Source organism: Gadus chalcogrammus, chromosome 15 (assembly GCF_026213295.1).
Source record: "Gadus chalcogrammus isolate NIFS_2021 chromosome 15, NIFS_Gcha_1.0, whole genome shotgun sequence".
Lineage (NCBI taxonomy): Eukaryota > Metazoa > Chordata > Actinopteri > Gadiformes > Gadidae > Gadus > Gadus chalcogrammus.
The window spans coordinates 9,941,943-9,955,885 of record NC_079426.1 but is presented as its reverse complement, the minus strand read 5'-3'; the positions used below and the strand labels follow the sequence as shown (position 1 = coordinate 9,955,885).

The following is a 13,943-nucleotide window of genomic DNA, read 5'->3' as shown; positions in this document are numbered from 1 at the left end:
AACAAAGAAATGATGATGAAAGAAAATAATTTAAAGAATTCAAAATTCTGGCAACGCCAATTTTTTAAATTACGGTCACCATGTCTTCGATATTTTGACGAATGATTTTACATTTTTACATATGATTGTTTGCCACAGGGAGGGTGATGTGTTGCCTTTGTGTTTGGGATCAGTAAACATGTTTTTCTTGTAATGCAGGCGCTATGGATCAGAGGGAATAATATGGGAAACTAGCATAATGAATAGGCTCACTCCACAGTTCGTAGCCTGGATTTCACTGAGTCTAATAGAGTTTAAAGGAGAATAAGATCCACTGGTTTAAGTGTCTGTGCTGCCAGTGTCCTGTTTTAGGACCTCTATCTACCTTCTCCCCATGGACTTTTATTTTGAAGCAGAAAAATACTGCAGTTATTAACGCAAAGGAAACGTGACTTTCCGTGAAGAAAAACAACACCAACAACAAGAAGCAAAAAATTAAAACAAAACAAAACCAAAAAAACAACATTTTTACATGGTAATCTTCACGTGTTTTTTTTTTTCTTCAATTTATATTTTATAATATATATTTATATAATCTCTTAAAGTCATTCTGAGAGTGTTCCGGCCTAGAGATAGCGATGAGGGCGGGGCTTATTGGTTCCCGTGGTGGCCCACATCTGGGCCCGTATCGTACAAGAAGCTGGGCGACTTCCCGCCAGAAAACGTCCCGGTCCACCCCTGCACGTACGCCGGCGTCGAAGTTTTGTGTGGGGGGGGGGGGGTGGGGGGGGGGGGGGAGGTGGGGAGGGGGGGGATGTGAGGGGGAGGGTCGGGGATTGGATATGTGGTGGACTCCATCTTTTCGCTTTTTGCCCTCAGCACCCCCAAACCCCCCCCGAAACCCCACCCAATCCTTTTTTCTTCTTCCATATCCTCAGACGGGGACGATGTGCGGTCCGTAGCCGTGGCCCTGCAGCTTGTAGCGGTCGCCGTGGTAACTAGTGGCGGTCATAGGCCGTGGCAGCAGTGGGTGGTGCTGAGCCACGGGACGCGGCACTATAATAATAAGGGGAACCTGGAAGTTAACAGAAGAGTAGGAACACACGGTGTCAACTTCCACCTCACAAACGCCTCACTAGTCATGCACCCGTAACTTATCGAGGGAATAGCTTTCTATACCTTTAGGAAATAGCATTAAGTATCGTTTAGTGGAATAACTTTAAAAAGGACCATAAGACTACGACTGACTTATTAAGGGCTATAATCTCGACACACGCACACAGATGCACACACACACACACACACACGTGCACACACGTGCGAACACACAAATGCACACGCACACACACACACACATTTGAGTGAACATGACTTACTGAGTAACGCTGGGTTGCTGAACCTCCAGGCTTCATTGTAGGTTGTGTACTGGGGGTGGGAGTAGGGGTTTCCAGAGAAGTCCCCTCCTGGATGAAACACACAGAGGAAGAGCCGGTTAGATTGATTGCCAGGACGCATCCACTGGTCACAATCTCATTTGTGCTTCAAAACGACGCATAGCCCCCTTATTAATGACACCACGTTACGTTATGTGCCGTGTTCCTGTTTTTATTCAGCGATTTCACTTTTGGGGATCATTTCTATAAACTACGTTCCTTACACTCGATGGAAGTCAGTCAAGTGATTAGCACTGCTGATTGGCTGCTGAGCTCTGAGGGTTTTCTCTATCCACTGTCAAGGTGCTTTGGGAGGAGCAGGGGAGGGGTGGTATGTCACCACACACACACACACACACACACACACACACACACACACACACACACACACACACACACACACACACACACACACACACACAAATGCACACATACACACCCGTTTCTTTCTTTCTTCTTTATGGGTCTATAAAAGCTTGGTTTTATAGGAAGTGGCTGAAGAATGGCCTTTGCGCTAACAGTGTTTGGACCGCTCACTAAATCTTAGTCCTTCGCCAGGGGGGTGAAAAAAAATGAAAGTAAAATAAATAAGTAAAAAGGATCCTGTGTGAGGGTACATACACATGTTGTATGTGTGTGTCTGTGTGTATGTTGTGTCAGTGCGGGCATGAGCGCACGCGCGCGCGTGTGTGTGTGCGCGTGGGTGTGTATCTGTGTGTTTGTGTGCCTGCGCTCAAATGTGTGTACGTGTGTGTTTATAGGTGTGTGTTTCCGGATGGGGAGCGGTTGTTTGCGTTGTAGGATGTGAGTATCAATGAATCAGTTCCTTCAGCACTAATGCCGCTATTCAAATAAAATCCTTTGTGTCATTGATCTGACACATCGCCGTGCTCTCCGCCTTTATCCCTCCCCCTTAACTCCCCCTTATCCCCACCTTAACTCCCCCGCCCCCCTCCCGGAATCGTCAACACAGGTGGGCGTCGCCCGTCGCCGCACAACACCTGTCGTGTTCCTTCCGGAGACATCTACACGCTATAGCATCCACGCGACAGCCCACATGCGTGTGAATGTGTGGAGTGTGTGTGTGTGTGTGTGTGTGTGTGTGTGTGTGTGTGTGTGTGTGTGTGTGTGTGTGTGTGTGTGTGTGTGTGTGTGTGTGTGTGTGTGTGTGTGTAACTTGAGCAAGTCCCCGGGAGAGAGATAGTGATTTAAATATTTACAGGCCCTCCACGCCTCAGTGTTGTGACCCTTAACTGTTTGCCGTGAACCTGAACTGCGGGTTAAGTAGAGGGGGGAAGAGATACGCTCCAGGGCCCCGCCGGAGCCCGGGGAGGGCCGGGAGGAAGAGGCAGCAGGGGGGACCCACAGCGGCCTGTTTATCGATGGGGCGCGCGCGTGTGTGTGTGTGTGTGGGCTGGACATGGCCGGGGGTAATGAGCATGGGGGGAGAGGAGGAGGCGGAGGCTCGGAGGAACTGTCCTATCTCCCAGCCGCTAATTGTGGTTATCGCCTATCGAGCTCTTCTAATGCGCCGGCCGGCAGCTATATGCTAACGGCACGCTAACCGCCCCTCGCTAACAGAGCTATAACAAGCTCCGCCGGCACGGGCGGACGTAAAGATTTATTTTGCGGTCTCTTCGGGGGGGGTCATCCGAGTCACGACACGGCGTGCGTGCGTGTGTGTGTGGGAGGGCGCGTGTGCGTGTGTGGGAGGGCGCGTGTGCGTGTGTGTGTGCGTGGGGGACAGTATGGTAATGTGTGCGTGGGATGTAAATACTGTAAATGACATCACACCCGCCGCAGTGCAATTCAATAGAATCTCCGTGGTGCCAGCGGTCACCCGGTCTGGGGTGACCCCCCCGTTCCCGGGGGGGGGGGGGGGGGGGGAGGTTGAATGAGTGGCGGGGGCTGGCCCTCCTATATAACTTGTTATAAAACGTAATGAGAGCCAACTAATATTAACGGCGTCGTAAAGAAACGCCCAACCCTAATGTCACCTACCGGGCACCATGCCGGCGAGCGTGGAGGTGGGGTAGCTGCCCTGGCCCGTCGGGGGGACGTGGGGGGGGTACCCCGGCAAGGTCGTGCTGGCCATGTCTCGACCTTGAAACACACAAAGAGGGGGGAGAAAGGAAGTGTTAGGAAAATGGCGGTCGTCTGCATGCAAACACAAACGCTTAAGTCACATGAACGAGAGCGCTCATGGGTATGTCCCGGTGCAGCCGTGTGTAGGGTGCTATCGATGGGATCCACATCAAACCACCCACTCTGAAGTGGGTGGTGTGATATACTGTGCCACAAGTAGCACAGTATAGCTTTTGACGTTGACATTGTTGTCGCACCGAAAAAACCGATAGATCCAGGCCCAACTTCGTCTAAACCCTTCTTAAAACTGTGGCTACATTCCTCACGGTGACCTTTGACACGGCTACTGTATTGCGAGCAGGACATTGGCTTTCACGAAAGTGAAAAGCAATTACCAATCAACGCTCGTCTGTGACTCACTTCAGCTGCTGTAACGAGAGACGGGCATCGGACACATCGCGCACACACACACACACACACACACACACACACACACACACACACACACACACACACATGCACACACACACACACACACACACACACACACACACACACATGCACACACACACACACACACACACACACACACACACACACACACACACATGCACACACACACACACACACACACGCACGCACGCACGCACGCACGCACACACACACACACACACACACACACACACACACACACACACACACACACACACACACACACACACACACACACACACACACACACACACACACACACACACACACACACACACACACACACTCACAGAGCTGCCAGTGAGCCAATGTGAGCTGGGTACACAGTGTTTCCTCTGGTCAACATTCAGCTCTGTAATTGACAGTGACGGCCTTCGGGGGAACTATAGGTTGACAGAGGGTCTGAACAGGGCCGTTACAAAACTGCACTCAAGCATCTGAACTACAGCCTCTGTTTCCAGACCTCCCTCCGCCTCCATCAACCCCACCGCCTCCAGTACCAGGGGCCCAGCACCAATGTGGGTTAGACCAGAGAGAGAGAGAGAGAGAGAGAGAGAGAGAGAGAGAGAGAGAGAGAGAGAGAGAGAGAGAGAGGGGGGGGGGTGGAGAGAGAGAGAGAGAGAGAGAGAGAGAGAGAGAGAGAGAGAGAGAGAGAGAGAGAGAGAGAGAGAGAGAGAGAGAGAGAGAGAGAGAGAGAGAGGGAGGGGGGGGGTGGAGAGAGAGAGTGAGTGAGAGAGAGAGAGAGACAGAGAGAGAGAGAGAGAGAGAGAGAGAGAGAGAGGTGATCCCTAATGAGCAGCGGGCAGTCAGCTTGTCTTGTGTATTCACAACAGTGGGGCTAAAGAGTAACGGGTTTAAACGCTCCTATTTCACAACAACAAAACACTTTAATCCCATTGTTTGGTACCACTTCAGGTGCGTTACTACTATAGCGGGACTGGGGATGAAAAAAAATGGCTATGATACAACTTTGTTAAATAAAAAATAATCAGCTAGTTTCAATTGCATTCCAATCTGGTGGGGGGGTTGTCCTCGGAGGCGGGCTGTACCTGCTATAATAGGCTGGCTGGCATACTGGCTGTAGCAGGCCTGGCCCTGGTTATGGGCAAGGTAGCCCGGGGTGGAGGCGTCTACTGAGAGGCAGGGCGGGCGGGACAGGGTGACCCCGCGGGAGGAGGGGGTGAAGGGGGCAAAGGAGGCCTCATGGGGCTCCCCCTTAACACACATGGAGGACAGGTGGGGGTGGAGGTCTGCCAGGTGGAGGAGACAAAGAAAAGAAAGAAACAAAAAAGGTGTAAAATGTGGTGAAGACGTGCAGACCTGACGTGCGGGCCCTGTTCGATAAGGTCCCTCGAATGTCAATCAACACGGGTCCTTTTCGATAACACTCGCTCTGTTGTCCTCTCACTTGGCTTGTTCGTCTGTCCATTCGGTTCGTCACTCGCTCACTCACTCCCTCACTCACTTGTCCACTCAGTCACTCACTCGACCACCTAACCGCTCGCTCACTCGCTCGCCCACTCATTCTCGTATTCTCTTACGCAGAAGAAGAGGCTTTGGATGAATGTGTACCCCTCCAAATGATACAAGGTCACTTTTGTGTGTCATCCAGCATGTTTCTGTTCTATACAGTTGTATAGAACAGAAACGGTGTGAGCCAAACGCAAAGAACCGTACACTGAAGCCGTCCTATAAGAGCGCGATGATGTGGAGCTCGACTGCCCTGTGGCCAATTTATTCCTAAACTATGATCGCACTCCTTGCGCTTAAACAACAGTGCTTTAATGTAATGCGGCGGAGCGAATCCCGTCGACCTCAGCCCATGAGCGCGGGCACTCTACGGACACAGACTGCTCGTTTTACATACATTTACATTTCCAAAACCGCCAGCACCGCCTTACGTCTCCTACCGATGCTGAATAGATAAGTGCTCCTCAACAGTTGATTTGCTCGTTCACCTGGTTCATAACGCCGCGCTCCCCGCAGTAATCCACTCAGCCTAAGTGAATACACACCGCCGCGGAAACGCTACGGCAACAACAACATCAACAACACATCCGTGCCTGATCAATCAAGCTCAAACGCGCGAGGAGAAAAAAAAAAAAATAGGAATTTCCCCAAGGTTTCAGGTAAACAAACACTGTAATCTCTACGGTGCTCTGCATTCGGCAAAGCACAAAAAATACAAAACACCAAATGAAATCACTTCCACAAAGCAAACAAACAAACGAAGGAGGAAGGGGCGGGAGGGGGGGGGGGGGGGGTTGGGGGTTCAAAACTCCAGAGCCTAATATAATTTTGCCTGATGAGTTCTGCCATCTTTTCATTGCCCCGGCAAATGCAAGTTTCCAAAGGCAATTTTGCCTTCAGAAACCATAAAGCAATCAATGCGAGCTCTGTCTCTGGCCCTCGCCCCCCATGCGACTGTTAGCGGCGGCGGCTCTGTTTGCCTTTGGGAGAGATGGGGGAGTTGGGAGGGGGGGGGGGGGGATGGCTCTTTCCCTCCCCTCTCTCCCCTCGCCACCCTGATAGCCTCATTAGCTGCCCCCCTCTCCCCTCCCCCTCGACAATGCACCGCCATTGTTGTTTTACAACAGGACTGTGTGCGGAGATGTGCTCATTAAGATAAGGGCGGCTGTGGTGAGTGTGGAGACCCGCTCTTGTCAGCACCTCTGACTAAAAGGCACTCCTCATGCCTGTCGCTGACGCTTTCCCCCCCCCCCCCCCCCCCCCCCCCCTCTTTGCCGTCCTGTCGGCTATTACATAAATGAGGCGAAGGATCAAATGAATTCATCATATTTACAGAAAACGCTAAAGAGAAGGCGGAGGGGAGAACAGGGGGAAGGATGCACGCAGTATAACTGGTGAGGCCGCGACGGCCTGGCTGTGAGGCTGTCCTGTACAGACCCGGTGAAGAGGTGCGCTAGCCTTGAAGACGGAAACTTTGGAATGCTACTTGAAGGGATTGTGAGAACAAACGTTTGGCGTGGGCGTGCGTCGGGGAGGTTTGTCTGTTTGCTCGCGCAGGCTTCTGTTTCCAACAGCGGCTCCCCCGGCAACCGTTGTCAAACAGATGAGGAGGGGGTTGCGCAAGGGGGGGGGGGGGGGGGGGGTTACGGCGCAGCAACAGAAACGACGCAAACGCCGAAACGTTCAAGACCACTGAACTCTGAAACTAATCAGACGCAGTGTTGCTCATTGTCCTGGAGACGAGGGCGAGAGAGAGAGAGAGCGCGCGCGCGCGAGCTGGGGCCAAACACGCACACACCAACAGAAACAAAAAAATAAAATAAAAAAAGGAAAGGCATCCTGTCAAATCAAGAGCCCCTGATGATGGAGATAGAAGATAAACTGAGGGGTGTCCCCAGAGACTTCTCCTTTTCCTCTCCCTCTCTCCCTCTCCCTCTCTCTCTCCACAGCCAACACATCGTGGCTGGGAGCGTGGTGAGATGCTATCGAGTTCTCCCTAACATCTGTCTCTCTCTCCGCTCCACCACGGATACCAACCGCCAACCCACCATCGCTACGTCTGCAGAGCCCATCAAGCATAGACCCGCACTGGGAGGAAAGCCGCTGCCTTCCCCTCCTTAAGTGTTTGTCTGCGGATAGAGCTGCAATGTAGTTGCCTCGCCATTAATGAGATGAAGGGAAAGTCTGCGAGAAAGTTTACGGAGGCCTTTATGTCAGTGTTGTTTTCCTGCGCGATGTGTGCCACACGCTGTTATTATTTCTCGTTTTTACTGTGATGGGAATCACATCACACACACAGACACGTATAGACACACACAGACACGTATAGACACACCTTTATGATTTTCTATGAGAAATTTGTTAAGGGTTGTCATTTATGATTTAACAAATATCCCAAAAAGTTGAAAAGTTCCAAAAAACTACAATCAATGATGACAGAACAGTGTCCACTGTTCGCCAAGGACAAAAGCCTTGGATTCAGTTGTCCAAAGTCATTCATTATCGAATGTGTACTCAAGGGTTAGTGTGCTATTGTCATAGTAAATGAAGGGGAAATGGAGGGGTGAAACAAACATTAATCTCCGAGCCGGAGGCTGGAGTAGCATTCTGCTGAGCTCACTAGGCTATGAACCAATCACTGCAGGTCATAGCTGCTTGATGCTTGCCAACCATTGGACGGTAGCTGGCCCTGCTGGCCTTGGAGGCGGGGTTTGGAAGCAGATATAGTTGGATTGGCAGCGCAGGTTATTAAAAAAATGTATTTTAACCTTTTTTATTCTAATATATTTGAATCTAAATACCAGTAAAAAAAACGAGGGAGAGGGAGAGAGAGAGAAGAGTTTGGATGTCTTTGATCGTGGCAAAGAAATAGCAAAGCCAGCACCTGCTAAGCAGTAAAACGAGACAGAAGGGTGCCTATTAACACAATGTAACCCCCACAGCTTGAACACAGGGTGCACACCCCACCGAGCCAGCACTGCAACCCAAACCATTACTTCTCCCAACCTCCTCCTCCTATTCCCTGTGAGTGTGAGTCCAGATCCATAGTACATGGTACAGTAACATGATGTTTTTATCACACTTAACATGCTCCTACTTAGACGTAGAGGGGTGAGACTGCGGCAGTGGGCAGCCAGCCAGGTGCTGCTCCTGCTCCAGCAGCAGTAAATTGTGACATGATGTTCATCCTTGGCTGGCGCACAGCGCTCTACACTTCATGCTTCTCCGATCGGGAGCTTTCCTTTTTTTTTTGACACAGGGTCAAGCATTTATCCATGCATCCAGCCACAGCTACCCGTGGTTACTGTACATCATGTACATCCAACAAACACAAATCGTGTACAGTAGCCATACATCTGGCGAAGCCAAGCGTGCACTGTGGATTTATACATCCAGCCATACATACATCATACTGTACATCTCTGCCTCCAGCCACATGCACCACTTTTCTAACTTTGAAATTATTATAGACAAAATGATATATTTACTTATATAAGTAAGGCATATAAGGCATATATAAGGCACTCATAATTAGGGCTATTTTAAATAATGTATTACACCTTTAATAATTATTATATCAACATCAGTATCGATAAAAATATATATTCCTAATAAACCAACGACTTACTACGTGAAACGCTGCTATTTTCTCCTCTCTTAACCCCTCACCCAAGCTAGTTTCCAAGCCAGCTCTGTGTTGCAGTCTCTTCCCTAACGCACAAGAGATGCACCGCATTCAGCAGAAAGCCCAGCTCAGCTCCCACCGATGCCTTCATTAATCATTCATCTTTAATAGATTATGCAAATGCCATGACGTAAAAATCAACAAAATCAATAACTTTGGAAAATTTTAATTGCAATCTCAAAGCATGTAAAGGACAGATATAACCTCATCGCTCCATACACACGGAGGATTTGGATTCTGTCCTATTGATAATTTGTTCCAACTTGGAATAGATTTATATCGGGGGGATTCATCTCCAAACTTTAAATTATTATAATAATTTGCTGTAACTCTACAACCAGCACTTTAGCATATTCCCAAATGACCCGTCTGAGACTGAGAAGGTATCTTATTTTGTATACAACTAATTTAATTTAAACAGAATATTTCAAACATTTATCTTAGATATATACCATCAAATATAATATGTTAAATATAAAGTGTGATAATTATCTTACTAATAAAAAATGTATTCATCAAATTTAATTTCTTATTCTATTACGATAACATATGGTGTGGTGGCCTTTGGCCGTATGAAGGGCCCCTCCGCCCAGAGGCCCCAGGTGGCCCCGGAGGCCACCTGCTATGTGAGTGAGCTCCCTGGAGCGAGACCACTGTTATTGCAGGGCCCCAGCATAAAAGACAAAAACACACCTTTCTTCTCCCGGGGCCCCTGGGTTTCTGGGGCAAATCTACCTCCCACACATTGAGCAGAGGGGGTAAGAAGGGAGTCTTTCTTTGAGCCATAACACAGAGCTGAGGGCCGAGAGCCGGTCCAGAGGATCACATGAGAAGGGCCACTTCGCTATTCAGTCACAGGCACAAGAACACGCACGCACACACTGACACACACACACACACACACACACACACACACACACACACACACACACACACACACACACACACATGAACAGACACACACACATTAACAGAACACACACACACACACACACACACACACACACACAAATAAGTTACTAAACACACACACACAGACAAACACTCACAAACCCAAGAACACACACACAAACACACGCACACGGTCACAACCATATTACCAATAGTGGACTCATTGCCCTAAGATGTTGCGGTGCTGAGGTTTGTGTGAGGGGCACACTTGTAATATGTTGATGTGCACGGGCACAGAGAGGTTTAAATGTGATCAGGGATTCCAGTAGGGCTCTGGTGCATGCATTCCAACAGCACAACAACAAATGTTTTAGCATTAATGTGAGCGCAAATATAGTTTTCAGTCTTGCAGCCCTCCCACTGGGTTTTATAATACTGTTGCTTCCGTTCTACACAATCAAATATGTATGCTACTTTCTATGATTATTTTTTCTTCATTTAGTCTAAAAGGATTCGTGAGCTAATTCCACCTACAGTATCATTATGCATATTTGATTCTTCCAAAGCAGAACACCATATTGATGTCAGTGTGTTCCCCAAGATTTCCCTGATGACAACAATGGCACCTACGATTTGTATTTGTTTTTGAATCAAACCAGTAGCATTTTGGGGGTCCAACATGACTCAATTGACCCAATATATATTTTTGCAGGGCTGGTTGCAGTGGCGCTAGTGCTCCAGCGGCGGCGCTGTGCCACTGCCGGATGCATGTGGGGAAACACTGCATTGACTATGGTGTTCACTGCATCATTAGCGAGAGAGATATGGGGTTGTGTGGGTTTATTAAAGAGGGTAGTCTCCGGCCAGTGCAGCCCTTGGTAAACCAAGCATCTCCTCGGAACGTGACCCTGAGTCAATGACGAAAGAATATTCAAATGAACCCTCCGGCCATCACACCTGACAGCAGATATCAACTACTGTCCACCTGACTTTAGCTACAGTTGAAGGAGGCACTCTCAGTGGAATCGCACTGTTGAAAACATCAACCATTTTATACGATGAATTTCACAACTCTCTCTCTTTATCTGTCCCTCACTCGCCCTTACCCTTCACACACTCTCCTCCTCAGGATCATCCTCTCTCACTTTCCATCTCTCCGTCTCTCCTTCTCACTTACTCTTCATCCCCCTTCTCCTCTGTTCCCCTCTCCTCTCCTCCATCACCCACTCTCTGTTTCTCTTTTACTTACCCCTCACTCGCCCTCCACCTCTTTAACCTTCCTTCCCTCGCTCTCTCTCTCCCTCTCTCTCACACCCACACACCCACCACCCACACACACGCACGCACACGCACACACCACAGCCGAAGCACGCGACAACTATGCTATTGCAGTGGCTGTCAATCAAGGGCCCATCATCGGCTTTTGATGACAGCGTCGCAGTGTGGCGAGAACAGCAGCTGTCTCTCATGAAAAGTGCTTGCAGTCAATCTGTTAGTGGGCCACTCCGTGCTAACACAAAAGCCAGTTAGGAGCAGAAAAGGGCCTGTAGGATTTAATGGGCTCCAATGATGTGCCGGCACTCAGCCTGCCTTAGATATAAATAACACTGGAGCAGCGCTTTTATTGTGGAGCCAAATTGCTCACAGAAAACAAAAGGGTCTATTTTTAAACACAAAACTATAAAACCAAACAGGCGTTTCATAATTATTTGCTGCCATTATGCTTTTTCTATACACTAGTCCACAACAAAAAAAACAATAATAACAAAAAGGTAGAAATGTAAACCAAATTTGAACCTTAATTAAAAATACTTAATTATTAATCAATATGTACCTGGTGAAATAATAAAATAAAATACATAATTAATAAGTATGCATTCTTTAATTTGCGTTTCCCCTTAGCGCTTAAACACATATGTGTAGCGCCGACTGGTGCACTATGGGGGGGGGGCGTGTGGCTCTTACCGGTGACTACGGAGTAGGTCTGGGACACACTGGAGGCCAGGTCGGAGCTGGCGCTGGAGGACAAGCTGGGCTTCGCCTCGTCGTGTCCCGGATGGGATGGGAGGGAGTACTCGTTGGCCTGCAGTGAAACAAACAGCCATCTTTAGAAAGTCACAGCGTGGATCAACGCGTTTACCTGTTCACCCTTCACGTGTCGTCGGTGTTATATCTTTGTTTGAACAATTTGGAGCGGATAATAACTTTATTCATTTATCACCTTTCAAAACTAAGTTGCAAAGTGCTTAACAATAAGAACAGATAACAGAGATGTGTGTCTAAACATTGTCGTGAGTTTGAATTCCGGCATCCCAATCCTTGAGCAAGATGCCGTACCCCGACCACGTATCTAAAGCACACTGTAACTGGCTTCAGGTTGAATCCTCTGGTAGCACTTCCACCTAAGAAGGAGTCAAACTACCAGGAATATTTTGCGGTGAATCTGAGAAAAGATCCGCTTGTCGACTCCCAGAAACCTTTCATGATCCTTTCGTTGTGTCGTCCCCTGAATAATTTGAGCTGTGCGTTTGATTTCCTGACCCCCACCTCCCCATTGCCCCCAGTTGCCCACCCTCCACATGCGTTACCAAGGGAGGGGTGAGCGCTGGTGTGATGTCTGGGGACCGAGACAGAGAGAGAGAGAGAGAGAGAGAGAGAGAGAGAGAGAGAGAGAGAGAGAGAGAGAGAGAGAGAGAGAGAGAGAGAGAGAGAGAGAGAGAGAGAGAGAGAGAGAGAGAGAGAGAGAGAGAGAGAGGATCGGGAGGGATGGGGGAGAGAGAGAGGGGGTGTCAGCTGGCTTATTGTGCTCCACTTCAGTCATCCCTGTGACTAGTCAAGGGAGGAGACACACAGGGCTTTGTTACCAGGGGAGACATGTGGTCCACATCTTTTTTTTTGAAGAGGGAAAAGAAAACAAACCTTCCCAGTCAAGCCTTTGTGTTTTAGTTTTTCCACAAACAAGATGAATCTGTAAAGAATAGATAGATCGACCCTTTTATTTTCCAAAATGATGTGGGTGCATTGGGCCTTGTTAGTTTTGGTTGTGATAAATGTTCATATTTATAAAGATTAATCAATTTTTTTTCTATTTAACCATTGTATCCCTTCTTTTACATTACATTGTTCTTTGGTGCAGTCCATTCTATCCTCTGTAATCCCTGCCGATCTCATCAGACTTATTTGCTAATAACAACAGACTTGGTGACCCTGCTCCTTCTGTCTGAAAGTGTGTCCAAGTGTTTATCCATGCTGGCTTGTGTGTGTGTGTGTGTGTGTGGTGAGTGTGTGTGTGTGTGTGTGTGTGTGTGTGTGTGTGTGTGTGTGTGTGGTGAGTGTGAGTGTGTGTGTGTGTGTGGTGAGTGTGTGTGTTTTTAAGAGGCTCCATCCGTGTGTGTTTGTGCATGTGTGTATATGCGTAAGTGTGTGTCTGCGTCTGTGTAAATGCATGTGTGTGTGTGTGTGTGTGTCTACGTGTGTACGTGTGTGCATCTGTTTGTTTCAATGGGGCTGGGAGGGGGTCCCGGAGGGCCGAGCCAGTGACCCCGGTCTTGTCTGCCTCTATCTGAGATAAACTCTAATTGTCTGCCTACAACTGTTCCCTGGCACCCGGCGGGTTGTTGCTCTCTGTCCCACTGGGCGCGAGGGCCCATTTTGTCATGCAGATGGGCTGGGAGGAGGCGGCGGTGGAGGAGGCGTTCTTGGGGGGGGGGGGGGGGGGGGGGGGGGCAGGCGGTGGTGGGCAGGGGGGCCAGGATGGAGGCAAGCCCAATGGGCCCGGGATGACCCGACCACATGGTTGCCAGAAGTGTGGGAGGAGTGAGGCCTATTCAGCCAGGGCCTTTTCAAAATGGCTTTTTAATGCCCCCTGAACTACCCCCCCCCCCCACACCCCCACCACCCCCCACACC

The 13,943-nt window shown here is 49.0% G+C and overlaps 1 protein-coding gene across 6 annotated transcripts in view; it reads right to left on the bottom strand.

Moving 5' to 3' along the window:
• Positions 1–913: 913 nt before the first annotated feature.
• Positions 914–13,943, bottom strand: part of pax2a (paired box 2a) — a 32,702-nt gene continuing 19,672 nt past the window's right edge. For 5 of the 6 annotated variants that reach the window (XM_056610194.1, XM_056610189.1, XM_056610192.1 and 2 more), the window contains 4 exons: positions 12,001–12,118; positions 3,414–3,515; positions 1,356–1,442; positions 924–1,054 (listed from right to left, as the gene is read on the bottom strand). In XM_056610194.1, coding sequence (XP_056466169.1) covers positions 978–1,054; positions 1,356–1,442; positions 3,414–3,515; positions 12,001–12,118 — 384 coding nt within the window. In that variant the 3' untranslated portion in view covers positions 924–977. Of the gene's footprint in view, positions 1,055–1,355; positions 1,443–3,413; positions 3,516–12,000; positions 12,119–13,943 lie in introns of all 6 variants that reach the window. The other variant, XM_056610191.1, reaches the window with a different exon arrangement.